The sequence below is a fragment of the Chaetodon auriga genome, chromosome 15, assembly GCF_051107435.1.
Source record: "Chaetodon auriga isolate fChaAug3 chromosome 15, fChaAug3.hap1, whole genome shotgun sequence".
Taxonomy (NCBI): domain Eukaryota; kingdom Metazoa; phylum Chordata; class Actinopteri; order Chaetodontiformes; family Chaetodontidae; genus Chaetodon; species Chaetodon auriga.
In genome coordinates this window covers 23644472-23670713 of record NC_135088.1, presented here as the reverse complement: position 1 = coordinate 23670713, position 26242 = coordinate 23644472, and the positions used below count along the sequence as shown (strand labels likewise).

General features: G+C 40.4%; 1 protein-coding gene across 4 annotated transcripts in view; it reads left to right on the top strand.

Annotated features, from left to right (window-relative positions):
- igsf9bb (immunoglobulin superfamily, member 9Bb) overlaps positions 1-26242 on the top strand; it is a 129733-nt gene that overhangs the window by 70932 nt on the left and 32559 nt on the right. For all 4 annotated transcript variants that reach the window (XR_013078228.1, XM_076750139.1, XM_076750140.1 and 1 more), the window contains exons 6-11: positions 12694-12835; positions 19296-19441; positions 23743-23885; positions 24128-24268; positions 24400-24516; positions 25056-25206. Coding sequence is in view for 3 of the 4 variants with exons in the window: in XM_076750139.1 (XP_076606254.1) it covers positions 12694-12835; positions 19296-19441; positions 23743-23885; positions 24128-24268; positions 24400-24516; positions 25056-25206 (840 nt within the window). In the remaining variant the exon portion in view is untranslated. The remainder of the gene's footprint in view (positions 1-12693; positions 12836-19295; positions 19442-23742; positions 23886-24127; positions 24269-24399; positions 24517-25055; positions 25207-26242) is intronic.

Genomic DNA, 26242 nt, shown 5'->3' with positions numbered 1-26242 from the left:
AAATTATCTGAAGCAAATGTAGAATATATATGTATGTGTGTGTGTGTGTGTGTGTGTGTGTGTGTGTGTTTGTGTGTATATATATATATATATATATATGCATTTAGACTACTACAGTTATTTATATAGTTACAAGTATAGTTAGAAGTATTTTCATTAGCACTCTCTGTTCAATGTCTGCAGTCAGTTCAGTGTGTACAGACACATTTTGTACAACATAATGAAACTACTTCAAGTTGGCCTACTGTTGGAAAGAGCAGAGAGGAACAGGAAGATAGTGGTTTGGAAGAATAGCCATATAGAGAAAGGACATAGAAAACAGCTGTACCTATAATCAAGAAAGATGGAGCATATTTCTGGGTTTACTATTAGTTAGTAGAAATGTTGTTTCAGGTACATCAATAATGTACACAGCAAGCTGCCAGACCTACTGTACACCACAGGACACTCAACATGATCTACATTGAGCCACAGCAACAGTAATTATGTAAACTCCCAAACCAACTGTGCTTGCTCACTCAGTCAAATTTTGATCTACAAAATTTTATCGGAAAAAATGTATTAAAATAGCCACTAGAGTCTACAGCCATGCTAGCAGCTCTGTGGCTGTACTTTGGCACAGTGGTGCTATGAGCAAGTTTAATGTAAACCTCAGCATTCCGATATGCTCACAGTGACAATACTAAGATGGTGATGAGGTACCATAGGTACACTATGTATATTGTTTAGTGCATGTAAAAATATGAATGTAAAAATAAGTTGTGATGCGTTTTAAAAGCAGTTCCAACAATTCCAAAGCTTTCTTAGTTACTCTTAGTTTCTTGCTAAATAAATGTAGAAATAGAAATGTTAAAAGACCAAGAGTGTACAATCATGCTAGCTGCTCTGCGAGACTCTACTGAGCACCAGATGGAAATGCATCCAATAGTTGTCGAGACATTCACATTTGAACTGCAAACATCTACGTCATGGTGATGATAATCAAAGGACCAAAGTCTGTCTGAGCTAAAGTGGTGCGAGCAGCTGACAGACACGTCAACGTTATCACTATGAAGTGAAACAGTAAAAGTTTTTTTTCCATTTGAAATGAGTTAACAGTAAACATATCATCTCGCTGCAAGTGTATAACACTCACAACCTTTGTGATATCAGCTAGTTGATCCCTCAAGTGCACTATCACATCCATGAGAACAAAACAGGCTGGGTAGAATTTAAATAGTGTATGATGTAGTTGTACTTTCAGGAGTGGGACTAGACTACTCTGAAATTAGGATGGGACAACTAACAGCTGCATTTTATAGCAGGAACATTTAAGACTAGATAGAGCATAACAATTGTATTCATACATCTGAGTATTTTATTATTTATAGAGGTCTACAGAGAAAAAAAGAATCAGAGGATGGACAAGCTGTTTGCCTCCAGCTCTTAATGAAATGTCAGGTTCTGTAAGTAAAACGATCTGTCTGTATCAGTCCACACTCAAAACACACACACACAAAATCAAGGCACACTTAGCAAATGAATCATTTATTGTCTACAATGTGCCACGTCATGCACACATCAGTGCACTAATTGTTTTACACACAAGTTGAAAGTGTACACAGTATCAAATGGTGCAGTATACTTAGATTTGATACTCCTCACCAAAAAAGATATCATGCTTTATCATTATAAAGCAGCAAACATGGCATTCCAGGGTATCTAATTTAATGATTGCTGCCCCACATGAACACAGTTGAGTGGTCATGTCTGAACTAAAGGAGTCGAATTTTGATCTCTAAACGAAAAACTTTCACTCAGTTTTCACCAGGATAATTCCTATCATCTATATGGAAAGTCACGACCTCCGGTTAAGCCATGCTCAGGATAGACGCATAGTAATTTGCTCCGTTTCAGTCATTATTGAAAATACCCCCCAACTCGGAAACTTTAGCATGAAAACTCTGAAGGGCAAGACATGAGTGGGGGGAAACAAAAAAGAGACCATACGAACCGGAGAGGGAGGGTAACTGAACAATTTTAGCCTAACAAAAAACAAATGGAGCCGAACTACAAAGAAAATAGCGACCTGCTAGCTAGCAGTGATAGTGGCGAATCTAAAGACAAGCTGCTTCGGGAACTGTTAGTTATCTCGAATAACATTCACGACTTCAAAAATGACGTTCACTCAGTTATTTCTGACCTCAAGGGAGATTTAAAGAAAGACTTCAAGGACGGGCTAGCGACGCTGAGACATGAGCTAAACCAGAAGCTAACTGAAGTCGGGACCAGGCTCAAGGTCACGACCATTAGTGAGGCAGAGGAGCGCATTTCGGATATGGAAACAAGCGGCGCTGCAACTTAAGAGGCTCTGCTGAGTCTGCTGAAAGAGCAACGCAGGCTGCAAGACAAAGTCACTGATTTGTAAAGTAGGTCCAGAAGAAACAACATCCAGGTTTATGGTGTATCGGAGGGCTTGGAGGGCGACTTGATGATAAAGTTTATGGAAAACCTGCTGACCACGGAGCTGGCTCTCCCCGACGGTATGTCCCTGCAGATTCAGCAGCCTCATAGAGCTTTGACCCAGAAGCCGGGACCTGACAGTACACCTCGGTCCATTGTGATAAACTTTCAGCAGCATGATGTCAAAGAAATGGTATTGAAGTTGGCTTGGAAAAAGAGAATTCATCTTAACAACAAACCAATTTTCTTTGACCATGATTATGCCCATGAAGTGATGGGAAAATGCAGAGCCTACTAGGGAACCCACCTGATGGAAGCTGAACATGAAAAACTCAAAAGACAGGGGTTTAAATATGTCTTCTCCTCCTAAAATAAATCTAAACACACTAGGGGAGCAGTAATACTAATTTCAGGAAGGATGACATATGAACATATGTCTACTATTAAAGACTAGGAAGGTAGATTCATACTGATTGTGGGAAGGTTGATGGAAATTTGTATATCCCTCCTGATTCAGAACCAAATTTCTATACCCAAGTAATAGAGAGGATCACAACTGAAGCACAGGGGACTTCAATATTTGCTGGTGATTTTAATACTCCGCTTAACCCAAACCTTGACTCAACTGGAATAAGAATATCTCACCCCAAAAAAATAACAAAGAAAATGAATTTACTACTATCAGAAATAGGATTAATTGATATTTGGAGACACCTAAATCCATTAGTTAAAGATTATACCTTCTACTCATTCCCACACTCAACATATTCTAGAATTGAATATTTTTTAATATTTGGAACAGACAGTAGCAAAGTACAAGACTGCCATATTGTAGTAATGGACCTCTCAGATCACTGCCCACTCTACTTGTCCCTAAAAATGACCTGGGCATGGCAGTAATGAGAGGGAGGGTGATTGCAGTGACCAGTGACGACTTTTCTTAAGAAACAAAGAGAGGTAGAAATTAAGACCTTCCAGACTGAACTCAAAAACCTAGGATCTGAACATAAAGAGTCAACAGACCCAAAAGTTAAAATAGAAATAAAAAAGAAATCAGATTGAAGAGTTATACTCTCAAGAGATCCAAAAGAAATTGCTATACACAAAGCAAAAATACTACGAAGAATCAAAACTATTAGGATACAAGCTAAGAAAACAACAGGCAGACAATGCAATATACAAGATAAGGGACCCAAAACCAAGATAATTTACCACCAAATTCAGGAAATTAAAGACTTTTAAAGCATATAAGACTCAAAGCTAATAAATCCTCAGGTGTGGATAGATTCAGTTCAAAGTGGTATAAGAAACTGAAGGAGGTTTTGACACCTATTTTATAAAAACATTCAACTGGGTCCTGACTGAAGGGGAAACCCCTGCGTCATGGAAAGAAACGATTATATCAGTTATACCTAAGGGAAGTAAGGACAAATTAGACTGCACAAATTACAGACCAATTAGTGTGCTTAATTTGGACTATAAATTATTTACTTCAATTATGACAAAAAGACTTGAGAAAATTTTACCCCGTATAATCAATATGGATCAAACAGGTTTTGTTCTTGCACGTCAGGCACACGCTAATATTAGAAGATCTCTACAAACTATCAGACATATAAATAAAAATAAAATACAGGCCATGTTGGTTAGTTTAGATGACGAAAAAGGCATTCCACTCAGTCAGATGGAAATTCTTATTTGACACTATGGAGAAATTTGGTTTCAATCAAGTAATTAATAATACATCAAAATCCCTTTATGATAAACCATCAGCTAAGCTAAAAATCAACAGGAAGCGCACGGACTCATTTTAACTGGAGAGATCAACAAGACAGGACTGTCCCCTAAATCCAATCCTATTTGCAATTTTTATTGAGCCTTTGGTACAATGGATTAGACAGAACAACAAGATCACAGGTATAAACATGGCAGCAGGCGAACAATTAATAGAATTAATTGAAAATAGAATTAATCATTGACACCCACAATTTATGAAAACTAAAAAATAAAGTAAATAGAGTAAGCAAAGTAAGTAAAAGTCCTAGATTAACAATTAACAATTGAGACAATTTATGAAACTAAAAAAAAATATGTCTAAAGTGATCAAAGTAAGCAATATCGCTAAATTAAACAACTGTTAAAAATCATGAAGATTATCATGGGGTGGAACCCAGTCCAGAGAGGAATGAACTGTCCTACAGAGGATTTGACTAGTGAAGTGATTAAATTAAATTAAATTAAATGAAAGACATGCACTCTTCATAATAAGTGCAAGTTGTGCAGAAGAATGACAGAGCAAGACTGGACTATGAGAACTAAAGCTCTGACCTTTACCCTAGCAGCATCATGAGGTTGACTTTTAAGGTTTTAAGGAAAATGCTAGGACATGGAAATGACTCCATATTAGTGAAATATGGCTATTGTGAAAATGGCAGTTACCTAACTCACTGTAGCTGTAGCTGGCTGGATTGACTCAGTGAGGATGACAAGTCTTAGATTTTGATTCAGTTGGACACTCTAACCCATCCTGTAAAACTTTCTATACATAGATATAAACATAGATAGAAAGCTCACAATAGTTGCTTGTTCGGCTTACATTGCAAAACTAAATATTCAATTAATTAATAAGATAATTAAATTATTATTATAAAAGGTATAGAGCAATACATAACAGCTTGTCAGCTTGGTATGAATTTCTTCCCTTTACCTTGTTCCTTACAATGAATATGACTTTTTTTGTGTGTCAGCTTGCTTTCAAGAGATCAGTTTCTGTAGTTTTTATGTTGGTTGTCAGTTTCATTCTTCAGAGAACAGACGGTGAACATATTCACAGAAATCACATATTTACTTGTGACTGAGTACAAAGCCAGGGCCGAGCCAGAGTGGTGGTTTGACCTGTCCTGTATAATTTACGGGCAAGACGGATTAATAGAGGCCCTCCTGGAAAGCCACTGAGCTGCAGATCAGCTAAGAGACTACAGTGCCAACAAATCTCCAGCCCTCAGCTGGTTCCAAATAGGGCGGGTTGGCACACACACCCAAACACACGCGCGCGCGCGTGCACACACACACGCACACACACACACACACACACACACACACACTCAAACACATGCATCCAGCACAAGGCTAGTCCTGGTTGTCCTGCTAAGGGGCTGGCAGATGGAAATGCTCTGCCTGTTAAAGGATCAGGCCGTGGGCTACAGATCAGAACTAGCATATGGGACTAGCAGTTTTTAGTTGCAACACTGGCTCAACTCAGTTATATGTGTTTATGTGTTTGTGTGCATGCATGCATGCATGCGTGCGTGTGTGTGTGTGTGTGTGTGTGTGTGTGTGTGTGTGTGTGTGCCTTATTTGCTTTTTATTTTTTGTCTATCTTTTTTGTGTTTTATTAAGCCATGAATAAATTGGAAGAAATATGAGGCTAAATCTGTGTGTGTGTGTGTGTGTGTGTGTGTGTGTGTGTGTGTGTGTGGTGTTTACAGGTATGTGTACATTCATCGTCAGGAGAAAGTGTTCAAAGGTTATTATGAACCAGTCTGTAATGATTGCTGTCTCACAGGTGGATGTTTATATTTGACAGTCTGAGTAATATTCAGAGATTGGTGTTTAGGGATTTCAGATGACAGGAATGCCAAAGAGAAGGGCTAAATTACTGACAAGGTACTGCTCAGTTTCCACATTTCCTGGCAGTCATCCTAATTGGAGCAAGCATTGCAGTTTGTACTCTGTCTTGGAACTATACTGTACATAGAGGATAAAACACTCTCCAAGAGAACTTGGCATTGGTAGTAGATTATGGCCATGTGAACAATTCTAATCTATTAATGGATAAAGTGAAATGATATTGTACTGCAAAGTTCACTACCACAATGATGAATATAATTTGATATATTTCATAATCATACAATATTTAATATTCTTCCATCAAACACTGATATTGTAAACTGCTCTACATAAGGTTAAATGTTAGCCTGAAAATCCTTACAGTGCTCTATAATGGTAACATACATGCACTAGATATTCTGGTTTACCCTTACCTCAAAAAGACACTAAGCAAAACTACTAAGATGTTTACATGGCTAAAGAAAATGAGTAAGCTGTGGAGAGGGAGCAAACTGTTAGGTAGGCAAAGCTGACTGTAAACACGAAAGAGGCTGTGTGTAAAAACCCCAACTGAGATGCGGGTTTCAAATGCGCTGTATATGTGTCCAAACAAGAAGCTGCTAAAAAATATTGCCATATCCCATATCTTAATTGGAAAATGATCCATTCGGAATAAGGCCTAATTTAGAAAGTCCAACTGGATTATGCTGTTTACATGACCTATATTAAATTTGCAATACTGTCAATTGTTACAATGATAATGGACTATTAGTGTGCATATATACAAAGTCATTGTGCTTATTACAATTGAATTGAATCAGTTTGCAAAAGTTCAATCGAGAAAATCAACCAGTATTATTTATTTATTTATTTATTTATTTATTTATTCATTCAAATAAAAACATATTTTAATTAGTTTGGAATTTTCTGCCTTTATTATCAAGTGTGGTAGAGATATGGCAGAAAATGAAGAGATAAGAAATGGACCACTTGTTTGACTTACAATGCAGAGGCTCCATGCAAGGTGCCACTACTCATCAGGAGCGATAACAATTCACTCACATGCAGCATTAGGAGGAATCTTGGGTTCAGTCTTGCCCAGGGACAATTTGACATTTAGACTAAAGGTGTACTGACCCTCTGAGTAGTGGAAGACCCGCTCTACCCCCTGAGCGACAGCTGTCCAAATATGTTGCTGAAACTAAAAGAAGAATAATTAAAATCATCTTCAAACAAAATAAATGTTATTTTGAAATCTTATAACGAATGCATTTTAGTGAGAGATTCAACAACAGGGTTTTTTTTGTTTGTTTTTTTTCGGCGTAATTTGGCTTGGCAGCTGATGCAGTTCAGTAGTTGCTGGAAAATTCTTACACTGTCATTTGCACCTTGGCAGTTTTAATAATGCAATAATTAATTTTCCCAAGTCTCTTAATACGACTAGGAGTGGCTGTGACTCAGGAGGTAGAGTGGTTGTCCACTTATCAGGCGGTCAGTGGTTTGATCCCTGGCCTTGGCAGTCTACGTGTTGAAGTATACTCGCACTTCTGAACCCAAAATTGCTTCTGATGCAGTGTGAATGGTTAATGTTTGTAATGAGCTGTCTAACCATGCTGTTGTATGAATCAGAATCAGAATCAGAATCAGAAAAAGCTTTATTGCCAAGTAAGATTTTACACATATGAGGAATTTGTTTTGGTGGTTGGTGTATGACACATCTACTAAAAATAAGCTATTAAAGAATTACAGGTGAGGTTTTGGTCCTGATGGACCGCAGCCTCCTGCCAGAGGGGAGTGTCTCAAAGAGTTTGTGTCCGGGGTGAGAGGGATCAGCCACAATATTTCTTGCACGCCTCAGGATCCTGGAGGCGTACAGGTCCTGAAGAGATGAGAGATTGCAGCCAGTCACCTTCTCTGCAGACCTAATGACACGCTGCAGTCTGCCCTTGGCGGTGGCAGCAGTGTACCAGATGGTGATGGAGGTGGTGAGGATGGACTCGATGGCTGTGTAGAAGTGCACCATCATTGTCTTTGGTAGGCTGAATTTCTTCAGCTGCCGTAGGAAGTACACCCTCTGCTGTGCTTTCGTGATGAGGGAGCTGATGTACGGCTCCCACTTGAGGTCCTGGGAGATGATAGTTCCCAGGAAGTGGAAAGACTCCACAGTGTCAATAGTGGAGTCGCAGAGGGTGATGGGGGCAGGTGAGGCTGAGTTCTTCCTGTGGTCCACAACCATCTCCACTGTCTTTAGAGCATTGAGCTCTAGGTTGTTCTGTTTGCACCAGGTCACCAGATGGTCAATCTCCCACCTGTAGGTGGACTCGTCGGCATCAGAGATGAGTCCGATGACGGTGGTGTTGTCCGCAAACTTCAGGAGCTTGACAGACTGGTGACTGAAGGTGCAGCTGTTTGTATACAGAGAGAAGAGCAGAGGAGAAAGAACACAGCCCTGGGGGGATCCGGTGCTAATGGTCTTTGCGTCAGAGATGTGTTTCCCCAGCTTCACACACTGTTTCCTGTCAGACAGGAAGTCTGTAATCCACTTGCAGGTGGAGTCAGGCATGCTCAGCTGGGAGAGCTTCTCCTGAAGCAGAGTTGGGACGATGGTGTTGAAGGCAGAGCTGAAATCCACAAACAGGATCCTGGCGTAGGTTCCTGCGGAGTCCAGGTGCTGGAGGATGAAGTGGAGGGCCAAGTTGACTGCATCGTCTACAGACCTGTTGGCTCTGTAGGCAAACTGCAGGGGGTCCAGGAGAGGGTCAGTGATGTCTTTGAGGTGTGAGAGCACAAGGCACTCAAAGGACTTCATGACCACAGAGGTCAGGGCGATGGGTCTGAAGTCGTTAAGTCCTGTGGTCCTTGGCTTCTTGGGAACAGGGATGATGGTTGAAGACTTGAAGCAGGCTGGCACGTGACATGTCTTCAGTGAGGTGTTAAAAATGTCTGTGAACACTGGAGACAGCTGATCAGCGTAGTGCTTCAAGGCGGATGGGGAGACAGAATCTGGTCCAGCTGCTTTCTGGTCATCTCTGAGGTGGGTGGGTGGGGGGCTTTAAGGTGGGCATTGGTGGAGGTGACTGGAGCTGGAGCTGTTGGGAGGTGTCGTGGGGGATGGTTGCTGGACTGTCCCTTTGTCTTTCAAAGCAGCAGTAGAACTCGTTTAGGTCGTTGGCTAGGCGTCGATCGTTGATGGAGTGGGGGGCTTTAGGCTTGTAGTTGATGATCTGCCTGAGCCCTTTCCAGGCAGACACAGAGTCCTTAGCTTAGAACTGGTATTGGAGCTTCTCAGAGTAGTCATTTAGCCTCTTTCACCGCCTTGCTAAACTTGTACTTCGACTCTTTGAATCTGTCTTTGTCCCCACTCCTGAAGGCCTCTTCCTTTGCCAACCTTAGCTGTCTGAGTTGGGCTGTGAACCAGGGTTTGTCGTTATTGTAACTCACCCTGGTGCGTGATGGAACACAGCAGTCCTCACAGAAGCTGATGTAGGACGTCACAGCCTCCGTGTACCCATCCAGACTGTTGGTAGCAGTCCTGAACACATCCCAGTCAGTAGAGTCCAAACACACCTGGAGATCCTCCACAGCCTTGCTGGTCCACTTCCTTGATGTCCTCACTACAGGTTTGCAGAGCTTTAGTTTCTGCCTGTACACAGGAATCAGTTTCCACTGTTGGGAGCAGAAATTTACGAAATAAATCCTCGGGTGTTGCTCCCCTGATGTTCATGAGCTCTCCTCTGGTGAAAGAGCTCCGGGTACCGTCACAAAAAACAGGTTTAAAACACAAAACAAAACAAAACAAAACAACGCGCACCAACACACCGAGGCAGCCATCCACGGCGCCATCTTGATTGTCGAATGTGTGTGTGAATACAGACTTACGTTGTAAAAGAACTTTGAGTGTTTTTCATAGACTGATTTCTGACAGGAGCACTTGAGGGTAAGTGTCTTGGCTTAGCATAGCTTTAGGATCTAAACAAAACTAAGTGTAAATACATCCAAGAAGCATTCTTGGTGGATTGAAATCCAGGTTTTCTGACCTCTTCTTGAGGAGTTTTGAAACTCATTCGAGCCAAATGTTAAAAAGGCTCCTAAAAGGCAGATGCTTTTCCTCTTCTGGTGATTCTGGCAGCTATCATTTTTACTTGACCTAATGTGAAACAAAAACAAGATTACTGAACATCAGTTCATTCCCCGTTTTCACTTTGGTTTTAGCATTTCTCAAATTGACTCCACTGACTCCTCAGCCTTGAACTCAGAGGACACCTCAGCCATTTTTTTCATTTCATCAATCCCTTCATCATCAGTCATCTGCACAGCCAAGGTATTAAGGCTTTGGTGGAACTCCTTCCTTTTTACCACTCCCACTAGTCTTGAGCACAAAGCTTTGGTTCTGTGTTTTCTGTTTTTAACCCTCAGTAGACTCTTAGTACTCTTTTAATCGGTTGCAAGCTCAGACAATGACCTCATTTGGCCCATTGATGCTTCCTCTGCAACAGAGGCTGACATTTGTACTTTGGTACTTTTTTTGTACGATTGGACCATCTTCCTGTCCGTCTTTTGATCCTTCTCTTTTCTTGAAAGAATTAAATCCACACAGTTACAGTTACACATTAAAGTGCTGAGTGATACTCTCAGACAAATCCAACCACAGAGAGGGTGTTAAGTAGCTGAAAGTAGATGAAGGTAGAATAGGCTGTTTTTAGCTTCCAGATCAAACTCCGAATATGACTGTAGTTATGGTCACAGCTAGGATGTGACTGCAAATCAAGAATCATGGTAGAAATGTATCCATGCATGCAAGCAGGATGATCCATCTGGCACAGAATCACTCAATAAATTTTCATAATCCTCTACTGAGTGCAAAATAAGTATGTGATATGTCCACGCAGAATGGATACACCCAAGTTAATCCCTGTGTGTCTACACAGAATGTGTACATGACCATAAATACTCCACATGGCCTTTACCCAGTACATAACTAATTCCTGTGTTGTGTCTACAGTGGATGTGATGTGGCTGAGTGGGAAGTTCCCACTGAGAGACATAAAAAACTACATAGACATAAAAATCTGTGCGATATCCTTGGGAATGTCACACTGGATCCATGCTCCCTATGTGGACAGTACAGTCAGGTTCATTGCAGGATAGCAGAGCATCACACACATTAGTTTTATGCTGTGGACAGTAAAAGGATCAGTATTTGTCCTGTATGTGCTGTCTTTTTACATAGTTCTGAGACAAAGAACAGACTGCCTTACGGTGGACAGGCACACAGTCACACAATGTTGGGAGAGGGGAAGCAAAAGACTGGGAAATTTGCGGAATGCTTCAAAACCACCTGTTTGGAACATTCCACATGTAAATAGGTTCAGTGGTAACAGGTGATAGTATCATGATTGGGTATGAAAGGGGCATCCTCGAAAGGCCCAGTCGTTCACAAGCGAGGATGGAATGAGGTTCAGCACTTTGTGAACACATGATTGTATGGAGGATATTATTACATGGGATCAGGGATACTTCATAAAACGTTTTTTGGTTAACACACTTTGTTTGCAAATGATTGTGGTTTTTTTTTTTTTTTTTTACAATGTGGGGTTGTACAATATTTGCAGGCCTCTAGACTAACTTTTGACCACCGCTGTCCTGGAACCATCCTGAAAAACAATTTCAACTGTCCCAAAGTGAATGTAAACCATCTCCAGATCAAAATGTTGTTCCTGTACTTTGTTATAATCATGTTTGTTAGTGACATAATTTGTATAAAGCATTTTATAATCAAGAAAGTTACATACACTTTTTGTTATCAAGTACAAGTACCTCAACAGTGTACTTCAGTACAAAACTGGAGTAAATGTATCTGGTTACTTTCATATCTGACAGAAGTTTGGTGAAATATAAATACTGATGTAAGGTGTCTCTAATGTCAACTTCAAACTCAAAGTACTTTTACCTCTAGACTGTACTCAGCTGAAGTACTTCAGTGTTTTCATTTACTGACCACATGTTGTGTTGTGACAAACTGCAGTTCACTGTTAAGTACTTAAAGTTCTTCTAACAGACACTCTGCTGCGTGTTTAAGTCCTTTAGCTGTCAGCTCTGGTAGCTCTATTATCTCCTTTAGCTGTTAGCTCCATTAGATCTCTTAGCCCCTTTAGTCAAAGGCACTGCAGGATTCTGCTGCCCAGTGGCTAACTTCTTCTTTGCTGATGTCAACACAGATTTGTTGTACACGGTTTACCATTAAAAGGGGAAAAAAGTAGGGTGCATCCCTTGTCGATAGCCAGTTAGAATGGCCTCTTTGATTTTTATGTGTGCTTCAGCACGCGAGTAAATTTCACCTGGCAAAAGTGTTTGTGGTGCCTCCACTGCTTCTACTACTGATTGTAGATTGAATGTGTGATTTTTTTTCTTCTGTGTTTGAACACTAATTTGAATTTTGAGTAAAAATTGACAGGCCTATTCCTTATTTTTCAAATTTCAGGTTCCACACCAGCAAAAATGGATTTTCTTCCAAGAAAAAATATAATATGTGATGAGAAATCTTCTCAATGCCTTTTTGACAAAATCCATCATCATACATTTCTAATGAGGCAAAGTGTCCGTGCAGTATCTCCTTTTCAAGACTGTGTTTTTCTCCAACAGGCCCTCCCTTTATTGTCTCACCACCAGAGAACATTACAGTGAACATTTCGCAGGACGCCTTCTTCACCTGCCAGGCGGAGGCCTACCCTCGCAACCTGACGTACACCTGGTTCTGGGAGGAGGATAATGTCTTCTTCAAGAAGTAAAGTTATGATCGGGTTCATTATTGTGCACCATATCACCTCACCTGTCTGTACCTATTGTTCACCAGCCACTGTCAAGAGTCCTGTGTTGTAATGTTTTTGTGGTGGATATTAGCTAAAGAGGAATTATAGAACTAAAAACTGATAAACAAATAAGTAGAAATGCCTTTGCAGTGATGGCTAATTGTTTTACTGTGTTATTAGCAGCAGATAGACAAATAGTTACAGCACATGCAGCATGGCTGCATGCTCGAAACTGTTACTGGTCTGACTCCATCCTTGTATGTTCTACATCTCTCTCTCCCCATTTCCTACCTCTTCACCTGTCACTATCAAGGCAAAAAATGCTCCCTAAAATAATGTTAACAAAAAATCCAGTAGCTGCAATGTGAAAGTAGCTAAAAAAGTCATTTTTACATGACAGTCAGTGTTAAATCAATGTTGAAAGAACAGTCAATGTTAAATACAATATCCTTGTTATCAAAGATTCAAATGTGCAGAATATTAGTATGTGTATTTTTCAAAATAGTTTTCTGTAGTCATTATATGTTTTATACAAATTGTTTCAGCTTGGTGATTGGGTGGAGAATAACATAACTTATTCAGGATGGATGCTGCTAGATATATGCAGAAAAAGCTGAAATGTAAAGCAACAGACTTCAGTGGCAATGCACATTGAAAGAACAGTCCAGCTGAGGCAATAGAAGACAGCATCACTTAGTGGTGTACTGTTGAGCTCATTTAGCTTCAACAATCTGAAGTTTACTGAGTGAAGCAGATCTCCTCTGGTTAATTCCTTGAGTCAGGGTTAGCAGTCTTATCCTGATTCATGTTCCTCTGTTGTGGTCATACAGAGTATGAGCATACAGTCGAGCCCCTTTTAGACATTCAAGCCTTAAGTAAAGATTCTGGCAATTTAGCTGGTCGGAGTCACTTTTATTGAAAGGCATGACAACAATCCTACATTTCTACACATAACATTTCTGTAAAAGTTCAAACATGGTGAAAATCAGAATTAAATGTCATCAGATGGATATACAAGCTGCAGCACAAGGCTAAATAAGTATAGGTAGAGATTAACTGTATGTCTTTGCTTTATTAAGATTCCTGTACTAAGTATTTAACTTTAAGTATCATGTTGCTTGCTTTAAAACAATAAAATCAGTTTAATACATTTTGAAACACAGATTTTGTTTTACAGTTCTTCTCATGCCAGATTGGTGTAAGGGTTTCCCTTCATGATGCAGTGTAGAAGAGGATAAAAAAGCTGTACAACCACAGCAATAAACAGACCAGCCCTCCTCCAAAATCCAACTGCATGGATGAATAAATGAATATGAGAGAAGAGAGTGAACCCCGAACAATGGTAAATAATTAAGGCTTTAACAGCAAAATACATTTTAAAATGCATCAGTGATACAGCGAATGATGGAACAGAAAACACTGTTCTTCCTTGATGTGATTAAATTTTTCAATTCATAGCTGTTTTCTAGCAGTAATACCACTTCCTCTCACACAGGCGGTGGCAAATATCACGCAAACATGCAAAGATCTTTCTGTCACAGTCATGTCAAGTCAGAATAAAGTGTAAAGCCATCTATGTAAATCACTTTAACAGCTCAATGAAGCCAGCAAAGTTTCATATTTCATGTCCAAAACGGTTTTGAGACAAGCATGTGTATGTACAGTATTCAAGCGGTTTGTTTCTGTGTGAGCTCCACATGCATCGCTTTTTATTTTTTAGAAAAGTCCGCCATGTAGAGAAGGATTGAGATGCCATGATGTGGAGCCATTTTAGCATGATGAGTTTTTAGACAGACTGACAGAGAAAAAAGTACATCAACTCTGTGATGGTACGCGTGTCACTAATTCTGGACGATGGATCTCCAGAAATGTCAGTCAATAGTCTCCCTCTGTTGCCACAAGTGATGACATTTCCTCTGTTGATGCTTGCAAGCTGTTCAGACAGAGGCAATGCAATTGTCCATTTTGCTTACCCATAAAGTGCCCCACAGCCACCAGAGCTTGAAGTTAAGTTAGGTTCATGATACACATTCATAGTGCATCACATTACATCATCATCTGCTTCAATGCACTGCTTTTGAAGGAGACAGAGGCAGGGATGAAAAGAGCTCTCATGCATGTGTGCAGTATAGCAGGACAAAAGGGGAGCTTTTCTTTTGTGACTTGGTATTGACATTTCATGCCAGCTAACATATTATTTAATTATGTGGAGATAAAAATAGCACATGGTCTTTACAGGATATAGTGGCAGATCCTTTCAAAAATAGGATTTCTACCCTTTAAAAATGTAAAACAAGGACAAGATAAAACTGGTAGTGATAATGATATTTTAATTTTCAGAGTTGATGTATAGTTAAAATGATTGAAATAACACCCTTAACATGAACATTTAGCCCTTCAGTAATGAATCTATTATCTACATAAGGGACAGGGAGAGTCACAGACTATGTGCTGTTGCTGCTCAGATGATCCCGGTTTGTTTTTTGATGTTTCACAGCTTTTAGTCTAGTCAAAGAGTTTCCCAGGGAATATAGATAAACAAGAAGACAAGTCTCACTGCCTGTCCTCAAAAAAAAAAAAAAATTAAGGACATAGTTGTGGCATAATTACTTAAACAAGATCATTTTAGATGAAAAAGTGAATTTTTTTAATGACTAAAGGAAATATTTATCTAGTGCAGACAGTCAAGATCCGAGTGTTTTATTTCTAAGTCTGCACAAACAGGCAGAAAAGAAACAAAGCCTGGAATGCTGGAATAAAGCCAACGCTTTGGCTCTACATCCTGTTTAACTGAAGGCTGCTTCATCACCTCTCAGGTCTGCAGTATCATCTGTATGTACTGAGTCCAGATCCAAATCTTATCAGCTCAGCTCATCAGTCTGAATCCTTTTTCAGTCCCTTTTCAAATCTTTTTTAGTTGTTTTTTATTTGGTGGCGAATGCAGACATAGTTAAAGCACAGAGATTCTGTACTCAAACGGTGTAGAGCTTTCACACATATTTAGTTACTTCTCTGACATTTATGAACTGTCCTGAATCATATTGCATGGTGCAAAAGCTGCAGAGATAAAAACAAAAAGCTGCAAATAATATTCAGTTTTTTTCAGCATTAAGCAAATATCAAATAAATAAACATCATATTTTTCTGCATGCACACTGCTCTTACCTGAACACAGAGTGGTTGTTACGGTGCTACAGGTCACAGAATCTGACAGGTGACAGAATACGTTGTAATGCTGGCAGTACGCTGAGGCTGAGCACTCATCCTTCTCAGGTTATCAAAATAACACCATTTCTTACTTTAACATGATGGACGGGTCGATAAATATTTAAGCAATGATGTGCCATTCTCTCCTTTTTTCAGAGTACCTTCCTGCAAAAATTATGTTTGTGTCATGAGAAAGAGAGCAGAGTACATTGGGCTCAAATGCAGGAGACAGGAAGTATTTAATAGAAACAGAGACCCAGGAACAAGAAAACTGAGGAGACGACTTAACAAATGCCTAATTCACACGTACATGGGTTTTTGTCAAAACAGCTTTTTCGGTGCGTTTTGGCCTTTTATTAACACACAAACACAGTTTTAGGTCACTGAAAATGGAAAACTACCTCCAGAGTGAAGATATTCAAAAAGTCCATTACAGTGCTGGCATATGAGAAACAGAGTTTTTGGCTCCAGTTTGTGACAGTGTGTACTATTATCTCCTTTGTTTACATGAGGAGATTTTGTGCGTTTTTGTGTGGCTAAAATAGTGCTGGTGCTAACCTTCCTAACAGGACTTTTTACATGTTTATGAATCCTATGATGGTGAAGGCACGTCATGCCTTCGCCCTTGCAGAATTCACAATAGTCTCACCCATAGCATCCACCACCACTTCATGAGCTTTTCTGTCCACACAATGGCTTATACTGCAACAGCGTTGGTGTATTTTGACTGGTATTTTTAAGAGGATAGGGGGAACTTAAGGCTTTCACATAAAACTTTTTTTAGTCTCAGAGCTTCTAGACATCTGTTTTCCCCTCATGTTTCAATCAGAGCAGCATTAACAACTCACTGAAATGACATTTTTTTGAAGGAAGAACCATTTCAAATTCCAAAATCATTTGAAAAGCAATGACATCATCCCTGATGGAGACAACACATTTTGTAACCACTGTTGTTGTGTCACTTTCACTGGTTATTTTTTGAAAAGCAATAGTTCTGCTGACTGAACAAAGAATATGGGGGCCTTAGAAGAAAAAGACTTGCTTCTCACTTGCTTCTCTTCCAAGACTCATATAGCTCACCTCTGCTCACTGTACTCTTGAATGGGCAATGGAGGGAGCAAAGAGAAAAGGGGGCTGGTCACCAGTGAGCACAACCAAATCTGAGGACTGGTTTAAAACTCATTCCAGTTCCCTCTTTCCAAATAAAAACTTAAAGGGAGAGATAACACAGCGTGCTCTTTTGTGTCGTACTGTAACACTGTGTTTCAAAGGGACATTCTACTAATTTACACAATAAGGTTGGTTTGCTAATGAAAAGGAAAATGAAATGAAAAGGACGACTTAGAATTTCTTGATACAGTCCAAGCTATATGATTGGTTGATTTTACTGTCCATTCTTTACTAGGAGTGCGGAGCGCATTTTTTTTTTCTTTCTTTTTTTTTTTTTGTCTTTTTCCTTTTTGTAACAACCAATCACAGCTTTTAGAAGACTGCGTCATACTGAGCAACGGGGTCAACCACACCTCCTCACTAAGATCAAAGTTCCGGTACCCTCCTTGCTCAGAGTTGCTCTCAGACACTTCCTGAATCACTCTTAAGCTAAGATTCCTTTCTAGAAATTTTAAGGCTGAGTTGGGAGCTCTCTTAGAGGAATCTAAGGAGCTTTGTGAATACGGACCCTGGTGGATAAAATACAAATTAGTTACAATCCAAAATGGTTGAAGTGCACATTTAATATTGTAATGATAGTATGTTTTTGATCAAGTCATGATAGCCTGAAAATGCAATTTTATACCAACAAAACACAAAAACAAAGTCTCTTCTCAGTTACAACTTCTGCTTGACCCTATTTAAATGTATACTTAAATCAAAATCTAACTAAATCTATACTTATACTGACAGGATATTGGACTTGAAGCTTGTTCCACAAACATGACTGTGACTTAAGCATAGTTCTTCAGACACACACGCACACACACACACACACACACACACACACACACACACACACACACACACACACACACACCAGATCTCACAATAGACAAGCACCTTTTGAAAAAGAAATGTAGGATTTGTGGGATATGAATGTGCTGCTGAAAAATCTACGGGCACTGTGTGTGACGCTAAGTCAAGCATGAACCAAAATCCCCTTCTTCTGTTCCAACACAAAGCCTTCAATCTGGATGGTTTTTAGAGGTTTTTAAAGTCTCAAACCTCTGCATCTGGTAAAGTTACCCTTGCTATTGGTATCAGTAATCGACGTCACAATGGAAAATGTAATGATTTTGTGTTATAGGGCAGTAACTAATAAGCAGGGGCAAGTACATTTTCCTGTGTTTTTCAGCTACCTTTGAAGCCTTTAGGCATACAGTTCCTCTGCAACTGTTCTACTGTGAATCACGAATCAAGCTGTGTGCAGAACATCATTTATATGACCATCAGAGTTACACATCCACTGGAATATGAGTAAAAATAGCAAGAAAATGTGGCACTGGGCAAACATACTCTCATCATCTTCACTGAAGTCTCACATCGCACATCCGTGACTATAAATGTGCATCTGTCCATAAATATTCTTCAGTTAATGCTTTTGCAGCTTCAGTGTTGAAGAGCTCAGCTGTTGCAATGTGTTGCTCATTTGGTACATATGAATCTTATTTTGAGATATGACTTCGATGTTTGCCAAATTTTTGCCTTTTTTTCTACTGTGATGCAAGGATCAGACAAAAACACTGAGTTGAGGTCCACAGAGTTCCAAAGTTTATTTAATAGCTTGAGGTCATAAACAAAACAATCAGCCAGTGGCACAAAAATTACAGACAAGGATCCAGAAAAAAAAGGCTAAAATGTGTACAAACAAATGGTCTAAAAGTCAAAAGTACGCAGAAATGGGGACTTACAGAGGGTTAGGCAAGAATCACAATCCAAGCCAGGCAGAGGTCATACCCTAGGAACTCAGTCACAACAATAATAATGGCTGTAAGGCTCTTTTGGGAGAAGAAATAAGACATTCAGGAAGTAAAACAAGCTGGAATGCAAGACATTAAGTAACAACAAAATAAGATAGGAAATTAACTGGAGTCCATGCAAGTGTCCATGCGAGTCATCACATCTACACACTGAATTCCTCCAGATGAGGCGATGTCAGATAAAACACACTTACCTGACTGATTTATAATAACATTATATATAACAGAAATGTTTCCCTTCTCTTCATTTTTACAGTGACCTAAAACGCAGAGTCAGTATTCTTATTGATGGTTCCCTCATCATTGCCCAAGTCAAGCCAGAGGATGCTGGGAAATATACCTGTGCTCCTAGCAACAGCCTGGGCCGACCACCGACTGCCTCTGCTTACCTAACAGTGCAATGTGAGTATCCTTCTTTTTACACTTTGCTTTTTCATTCATCATATGTGCTAAACTCAAGAGTCTGCCCTGGTACATTGTGAAGGTTCCTCTTTCGTTTGTTTGGGTCACTCCACTTTGGAAAGCCTCACCGATGTTGATGTGGTTCTTTGCCCTTACCTTATCATCGCACTTCTTTTTCAATTTTGGCTCTTCCAACCATGTCGTCTTTGGCTTATTCTCGGCCATCTTTTCTTCTTGACAATGCAATCATGTTGTGATGTTCAGCATGTTAGCATGTGCCAGACTTACTGTCCTTGATTCCATTGCCCCCTTCCCCCAGTTTCCCTTTTCCCCTTCTTCTTGTCTTGTGCAGAAGCATGAGCACCACCTGTTGCTGATTGGCTGGAATAGTGTCATGTGGTTCAGTCTGGGCCACTTTCTTTGTTTAACATTTTTAGAGCCAGGTCTGTGTACAAACATCACACAGCTATCAGATCATGAGGAGACTAACACTGAAAAGTCATGTGCCGTGCTGATGTTCATCCATCAGCACTGTGTGGGTGTGGCTTGATCACGTCTGAGTGACAGTGAACAAAACAACTTTAAGTTAATGAACCACACAACTGTGACCACAGAACAGAAAATGACTGAGGATCTCTGCAGAGCAAACAGGCAGTGACTGATAAGATGTGGTCATGAATATACATTTGCACAAAGTATACAGGACAATAGGAAACACATTTAGTCTCTAGATTTGCCTGGTAAAACCCTAAGCTCAGGCCATTACCGTGTGATGGTATGCTGTTGTTTATGCTGTTGTTGTTATGCTGTTGTGTTCTATTATCATCAGTTTTGTCATTTCATACAATATCAGTGCAATTCTGGAAATGTATGCAAATATAACAATGTCTAGAATGTATTCAATTACATTAATGTTTTAACTTTAATCCCTCCACCATCGTGGGTAGGGGAGAATAGAATAAATAACATTAATTTGCCCACAGTGAAAGCAGAAGCTCATAGTCCCCCTGGGAGTCTTGATCAGTGACTGTAGATACCTTTTTTACTGTAAATGCACAACAGATTTAAATGGTTTAAATAGCTGCCTTGAATTAAGTGCGCCAGAGGACAACAAAAACTGGGTGATGATGTGATTGTTTCACAGTCAGTGTGGGTTGATTCATTAGATAGAATGAAAGCGTAGCTGTTCTGTGAGACAGTGAGTGACTATGTGGACTGGCCGGTAGAGTTTGGTTAAAAAAGTCTTTTTAGCAAAAAGACTGGTACCTTGGTTATCTGGATACTGTAATTGTTCCTAATACCTTGTGGAGAAAATAGCATGATTTTGTGCTGCCTGCTTCCCTGAAAACCATCAAACATAAAATAGTTGACTTTAAATAAACTTCAACAGCTCCAATAATGTTGCAACATCACAATAACCTGGGAACCAGACAAATCCCTGAGCTCATGTTTTATTGGCTCTGGCAATGTCAGGCTGACATCACAAGGCTTCTGTTTAAAAATGTAAAACATAGTGTAGCGTTAAAGATTTCTTTATTTGATGTTTTGGTATATGTGCTTCCTACATCACCAAATGACTGTCTTGACAAATTCTAGCTTTAGTAGAGTAGTATCTTAGCTGTGATGTTTGAGACGACTAATCCTAATCTCTATACTTTGTGAAGAAGGGACCTCAGTGCTAACCAAAAGCTTATCCATAGTTGGAAATGTCTGGCAAATCGTACACTGCTATAGAACTGCATGTCTTATTTGGATGGAATTGTGCTCGGTGCATCCCCTGCACTGTGGAATCGATTTGGACACTCTACCAAACTCCGGGCTAACACTGTTCCACCTCTCAGCCAAACAACTAATCCCACCCAAGCATCCATTTGCTTTTTCAAAAACACTTTTCTATTTGGCATATACTTACTTTCTGCCTGTCCCTCCTGCTTCCTCTCTCTCACTGCCTCTCCTTTCTCTCTCACTTCATTTCTCATTTGCACTCATTTATGTATATATATTCATCTGCACACCAACACATTTCTATCTCTCCCTCCCTGTGTCTTCATCATGGGTTGCCGCCTCCTTTTCTCTCCTCCTATAAAACAGTCACTCAGTCCATCCATCACTCTGAGCTCCAGAGAGATGATCCCTGGTGAACTTGTCACTTTGGGAAAGCATCTGGCTCTTATTTGGAGGAGACAAGTGACGATGAGCTCTGAGATTTTAGCCTCGTCGACCAGTGACCGACCACTGGCAGTAGTCAAGGCAACAGACATTTTGCATTCCCTTGCTCTCCTGCCTCCTTTGATGGCTGTACATTAGATTGTGGTGTGTGTGTGTGTGTGTGTGTGTGTGTGTGTGTGTGTGTGTGTGTGTGTGTGAGCGTGTGATGATAAGAGGCAGCAACACCAGTTGTGAGAGGGAGGGAGAAGTGAGGGGGGATTACATCATCGCTGTAAGACCAAGGACTTCTCCCTGTCAGACTGCAGAGGGCTCTCTGTCTCTCTCTCTCTCTCTCTCTCTCTGTCTGTCTGTCCTATTCTCTCCTCTTATTCTCATCTTTCCCTTGTGTTCCCTCTTCCTGTCTTTGTGTCTTACTCTAAATCCTCAAAATTCACTCCTCTCCATTTGTTTCATGCCATTTTTGTCTCCTCTGTCTCATTCTGTTTAAATCACTCTCTCACAGCCTCCTTCTCTCTCTGTCCTCTCTGTGTTTCTCTCTGAAATGCCTGCCAGTGAATAACTTCCCTAAAGCATCTTGCAGTGGGAACTGGCGTGTCGTGAGCGATAGTGCTGTCTGAGAGCTATATTTAGAAACTTGGCTGATATTCTTGTCTGTGGTGCTGGTGGCAGTGCTCCTCTGGGCTTTTTGTGGCAGAGTGCTGCCGGGCCGGCGGTTGGAACTTCAGAGGACATCAGTTGTAATACAAAGTTGTTCGGGCAGCAGTGCAGTCAATCGATCTCTCGCTGTCGTTCAGTCCCTCTGTCTCACCATGTCACGCACTCATGCACTCATGCACTCACTCACATTCACTGGCTCACTCTCTCACCTCCTCTCCTTTGTAATGCCAGATAAATGCCTTTTGCTGCCTTTTGCCAGCTTTATTGTGTTCACAGTCACAGAGCCTCATCCTCCCCTCTTCTTAGCAAGCTCCTCTCTACCTTACGTCATCCAGTCACATCTCTCTCTCTCTCTCTCTCTCTCTCACCTGTTCTCTTTCCCACGCTCGTGCTTAGCCTCACTCGTTCTTCCTTTATCGCTCCACTGATAGTGCTCACCCCTCCTCCTCCTCTCACTCACACCATTTCTCCTCCTTATCACCCAGTGCCTACTTTGAAGCACTCCTTCTTGACCTCATTTTAGCACCACACAGCTCTCTCCCTTCTTCAGAATTCAGGATTTAGGATGGGGAACTTTTAGATGCTCCTCTTTTTCCCTTCCTTTCCCTTCTCTTAGCACCCTTTCTCTACCAGATGGACCCCCTTTCTTCTTGTGTTCATGTCTTTGCACAAAGGGTATAGCTCCACCATTTCAAATCCCAAACATTTAAGACTTAATATACAGAGGGAAAAATGTGAAAGGATAGCCGCTAATGTGGAGCACATATAGTAATAACACTCACACATGTGAGAGCTGATCTGATTAGGCTTAGTTTGAGGTGAGGCAGGTCAGGTATGGTGTGAAGTAATTTGTTTTTTTAGATAGTGTCTGTAACTAATGGGACAATAGTTTCATTTGGCAAAAAAAATGTTTTTTTCAGCAGGATATAAAGTAACAAACATTTATCAGTGACACTAATGGAGACACAGCTCTGGACACAGTTTTGATTGGATTTACTGTAATACTACTTTGTCGACATACTTGTACATATTATACAACATATTGAATAGCAAAGGGTGTAACTATGTGCAGGAGGATAAAACATTTCTATAGCGTGACACAATAGTTGAACCCTTGTGGTCCCTGTGTGCTTGCTCAAAATATTAGCTTTTCCATTACAACAAATGGAACACTCCTACAATAGTAGCTTGCAGTGTGCGTAAAGCAGTGTGCTTATGGTGGTGTTGAGACAGGCAGGAGGGGTCCGGGTTGAATGTTAAATCCTGCATAGTGTAACTTTAATTTCAGTTCAAGGATCAAACTAATGTGCATTGGCGTTCAGAGTTGAACATATATATATAATTTTATGATGAGATCACTTCCCAGAAAGTATGGGATTTCCCCATCTTTCCCCATCCCCATACACATCATACAATCACCAGGCACCAGGTTTCCCAAGCTTCAATCACTCAGTTTTCTTTATGTTTTTCATCAGATCCTGCCCGTGTGGTAAATATGCCATCTGTCATCTACGTGGCCATTAGTCTGCCCGGCTTCATCCGCTGTCCTGTAGATGCCAACCCCCCTGTAACACAGGTTAAGTGGAAGAAAGATGGCCTCCCTCTCCGGATAGATAAGGTGAGCTGGTGTGCAGCTTTGGTTCCACTCACTTTACCTCAGACTGGAAATGAATACATAATTTCTTTGGTTGAAGCTTTATTGATTCAGTTAATTACGTCATTTTCAGAATGCTTCTCTGTCTGATTTGAGTGAAAAGATTGAGTTACCCTGAGTTATTGACGGGAAACATTAATTATTATTGGTCCAGAACATAACATTTCTTTTTCCTTACACACAATCCATAACTTAACCATCCGCAGTACCCTGGTTGGAGCCAAATGGACGATGGCAGCATCCGTGTGGCAGAGGTGACAGAGGACTCTCTCGGCACCTATACCTGCATGCCTTACAATGCGTTGGGTTCCATGGGATGGTCCCCTCCCGCTCCCCTGGTGCTAAAGGTACTCCGTGCCTGTGCCTTTAGATTGTCCTAAAAAGAAAACAACTCTGATGCATCCAGCAGGCAGTGCAGGTTTACCTAAGCAGCTCATTAGTTATTACTTACCTGTTTTGGCTGTTTCACCCTGGACAGGACCCTCCCAAATTCTCAGTGGTTCCTGGAGGGGAGTACAGGCAGGAGGCTGGGAGAGAACTGGTCATTCCCTGTGAGGCGGAAGGAGACCCCTTTCCCAACATCACATGGAGGAAGGTAGGACACCTGCCACACTCTGTTTCTTATCATTTCTTCATGTTGTTTTGTGTCACATTCAGTGTTTTCCATTGAGAAATATTCATTTCTGAAACCTGCCTGTCTGTAGTGGGTGCTCAGATTTTAATAACTCAAACTACTGTATGTCATTTTAGGGGTTCTAATCACATTTTAACGATGTCTATAAAATATGCAATCAAGGGAACATATTAGATTCTCTCAATTGTTTGCTTGATTATGAGGCATGTTTAATCTTGCCCATTGACTACTGTGTGATTAGCTATTGTTTTGTCTCCCACTTATGAAATTCATAATTCATCATCCTGTATAATTTGATGTCAGACTTTGAAAGCAATATTATTTTAGAAGATGTCAGATTATAGATTGGTAGTTTTGACAGCTGGTAAACTATCCCTACTGTATGTGTGGCCTGTATATTTTTTTGAAAGTTGTGAATTTTGAATTGCATGTTCCAACCTATTCTCCTCGTCTCTCTTTTGTTGGCTGACAATGTATTTGCTTGGCTGGGTGGACTGTAGGTAGGGAAGCCCAGTAAAAGCAAGCACAATGTTCTGCCCAGAGGCAGCTTACACTTCAAGTCACTCACAAAGGAGGACCACGGGGAGTGGGAGTGTGTCGCCACCAATGTTGCCACGAGCATCACTGCCAGCACGCATGTCCAAGTCATAGGTACCCAACATGTACACAAATGGACAAACACACATATACACATAGACACTTACATAAATACAAATATTACATCAGAATCTCTTTCTTTAACAGCTGTTCACTGAGCCCTGGTCTCTTAGTTTCTGTTCCTATGCTCAAACATTCAAGACATTTCCATTTGTAACTGTTTTTGGAACGGGTCCTTGTATTCAGAAAGAGCTAGACAAAAGCAGAATCTCATTTCAAGCCAACGACTATCAATTTTGCAGCCCGAAATCAAAACTGTAGCTGGTGGTGGACATTTTTTGTATTGATTAACTTGGTAGTCTCCAAGAGGAAACCTGTTTGGAACAGATGCTTACCTGTGTATTAACACAGGTAAGCATGTAAGCATGTAACTGTGTAGTAGCAACACAGGTAAGAATGTAGCAGTATTAGAATTACTTTCTCTGGCATCCTGCAACTGCAACTCTCCATCGTCCGCTCAACCGCTCCTCTCAAGGACACCACACTGCAAGCTCTCCCATGATTTTGTTCCAGAACTGTTTATGAAATGTTGAAATTCTAAAATTTGAGTTTCTCTGGAAAATCCTGCCATTGCCTTGTTGTCAGGCTGTACTGCACTTCCTCTCTGGATGTGAGCCAGTCAAATAAGAGCAATACAATAACTGGATTGAGCTGGCTCCTGATTGGTTTCCTGGTGTTTTGGCTTTAGTACAGTACCTAAACAATAGAACCAGAAACAATAGAACCAAAAATGCATGTTAAGAATTTTGGCTGGAAAAATTATACTTTGTACTTTTACTTACATTATTTATGTTTGGCATGTAACAAACAACCTACAAAAAGTAATTTGTGACCAGTTCTCAAGATTGCATTGTTCAGGCTACCTTTCTTACTTTCTTTTTCGCGTTAGATGTTATGTTGGGTTGCTGGTTGCTTAAAAACAAATTACCAGGTCCAGCCCACAGTAAATGTATTCGACAAGTTGAATTAATGTAGTGTATCACAGCAAAGCAGTCAGTGACTAATGTGCCCTTTTAACAAAACCTTTCTC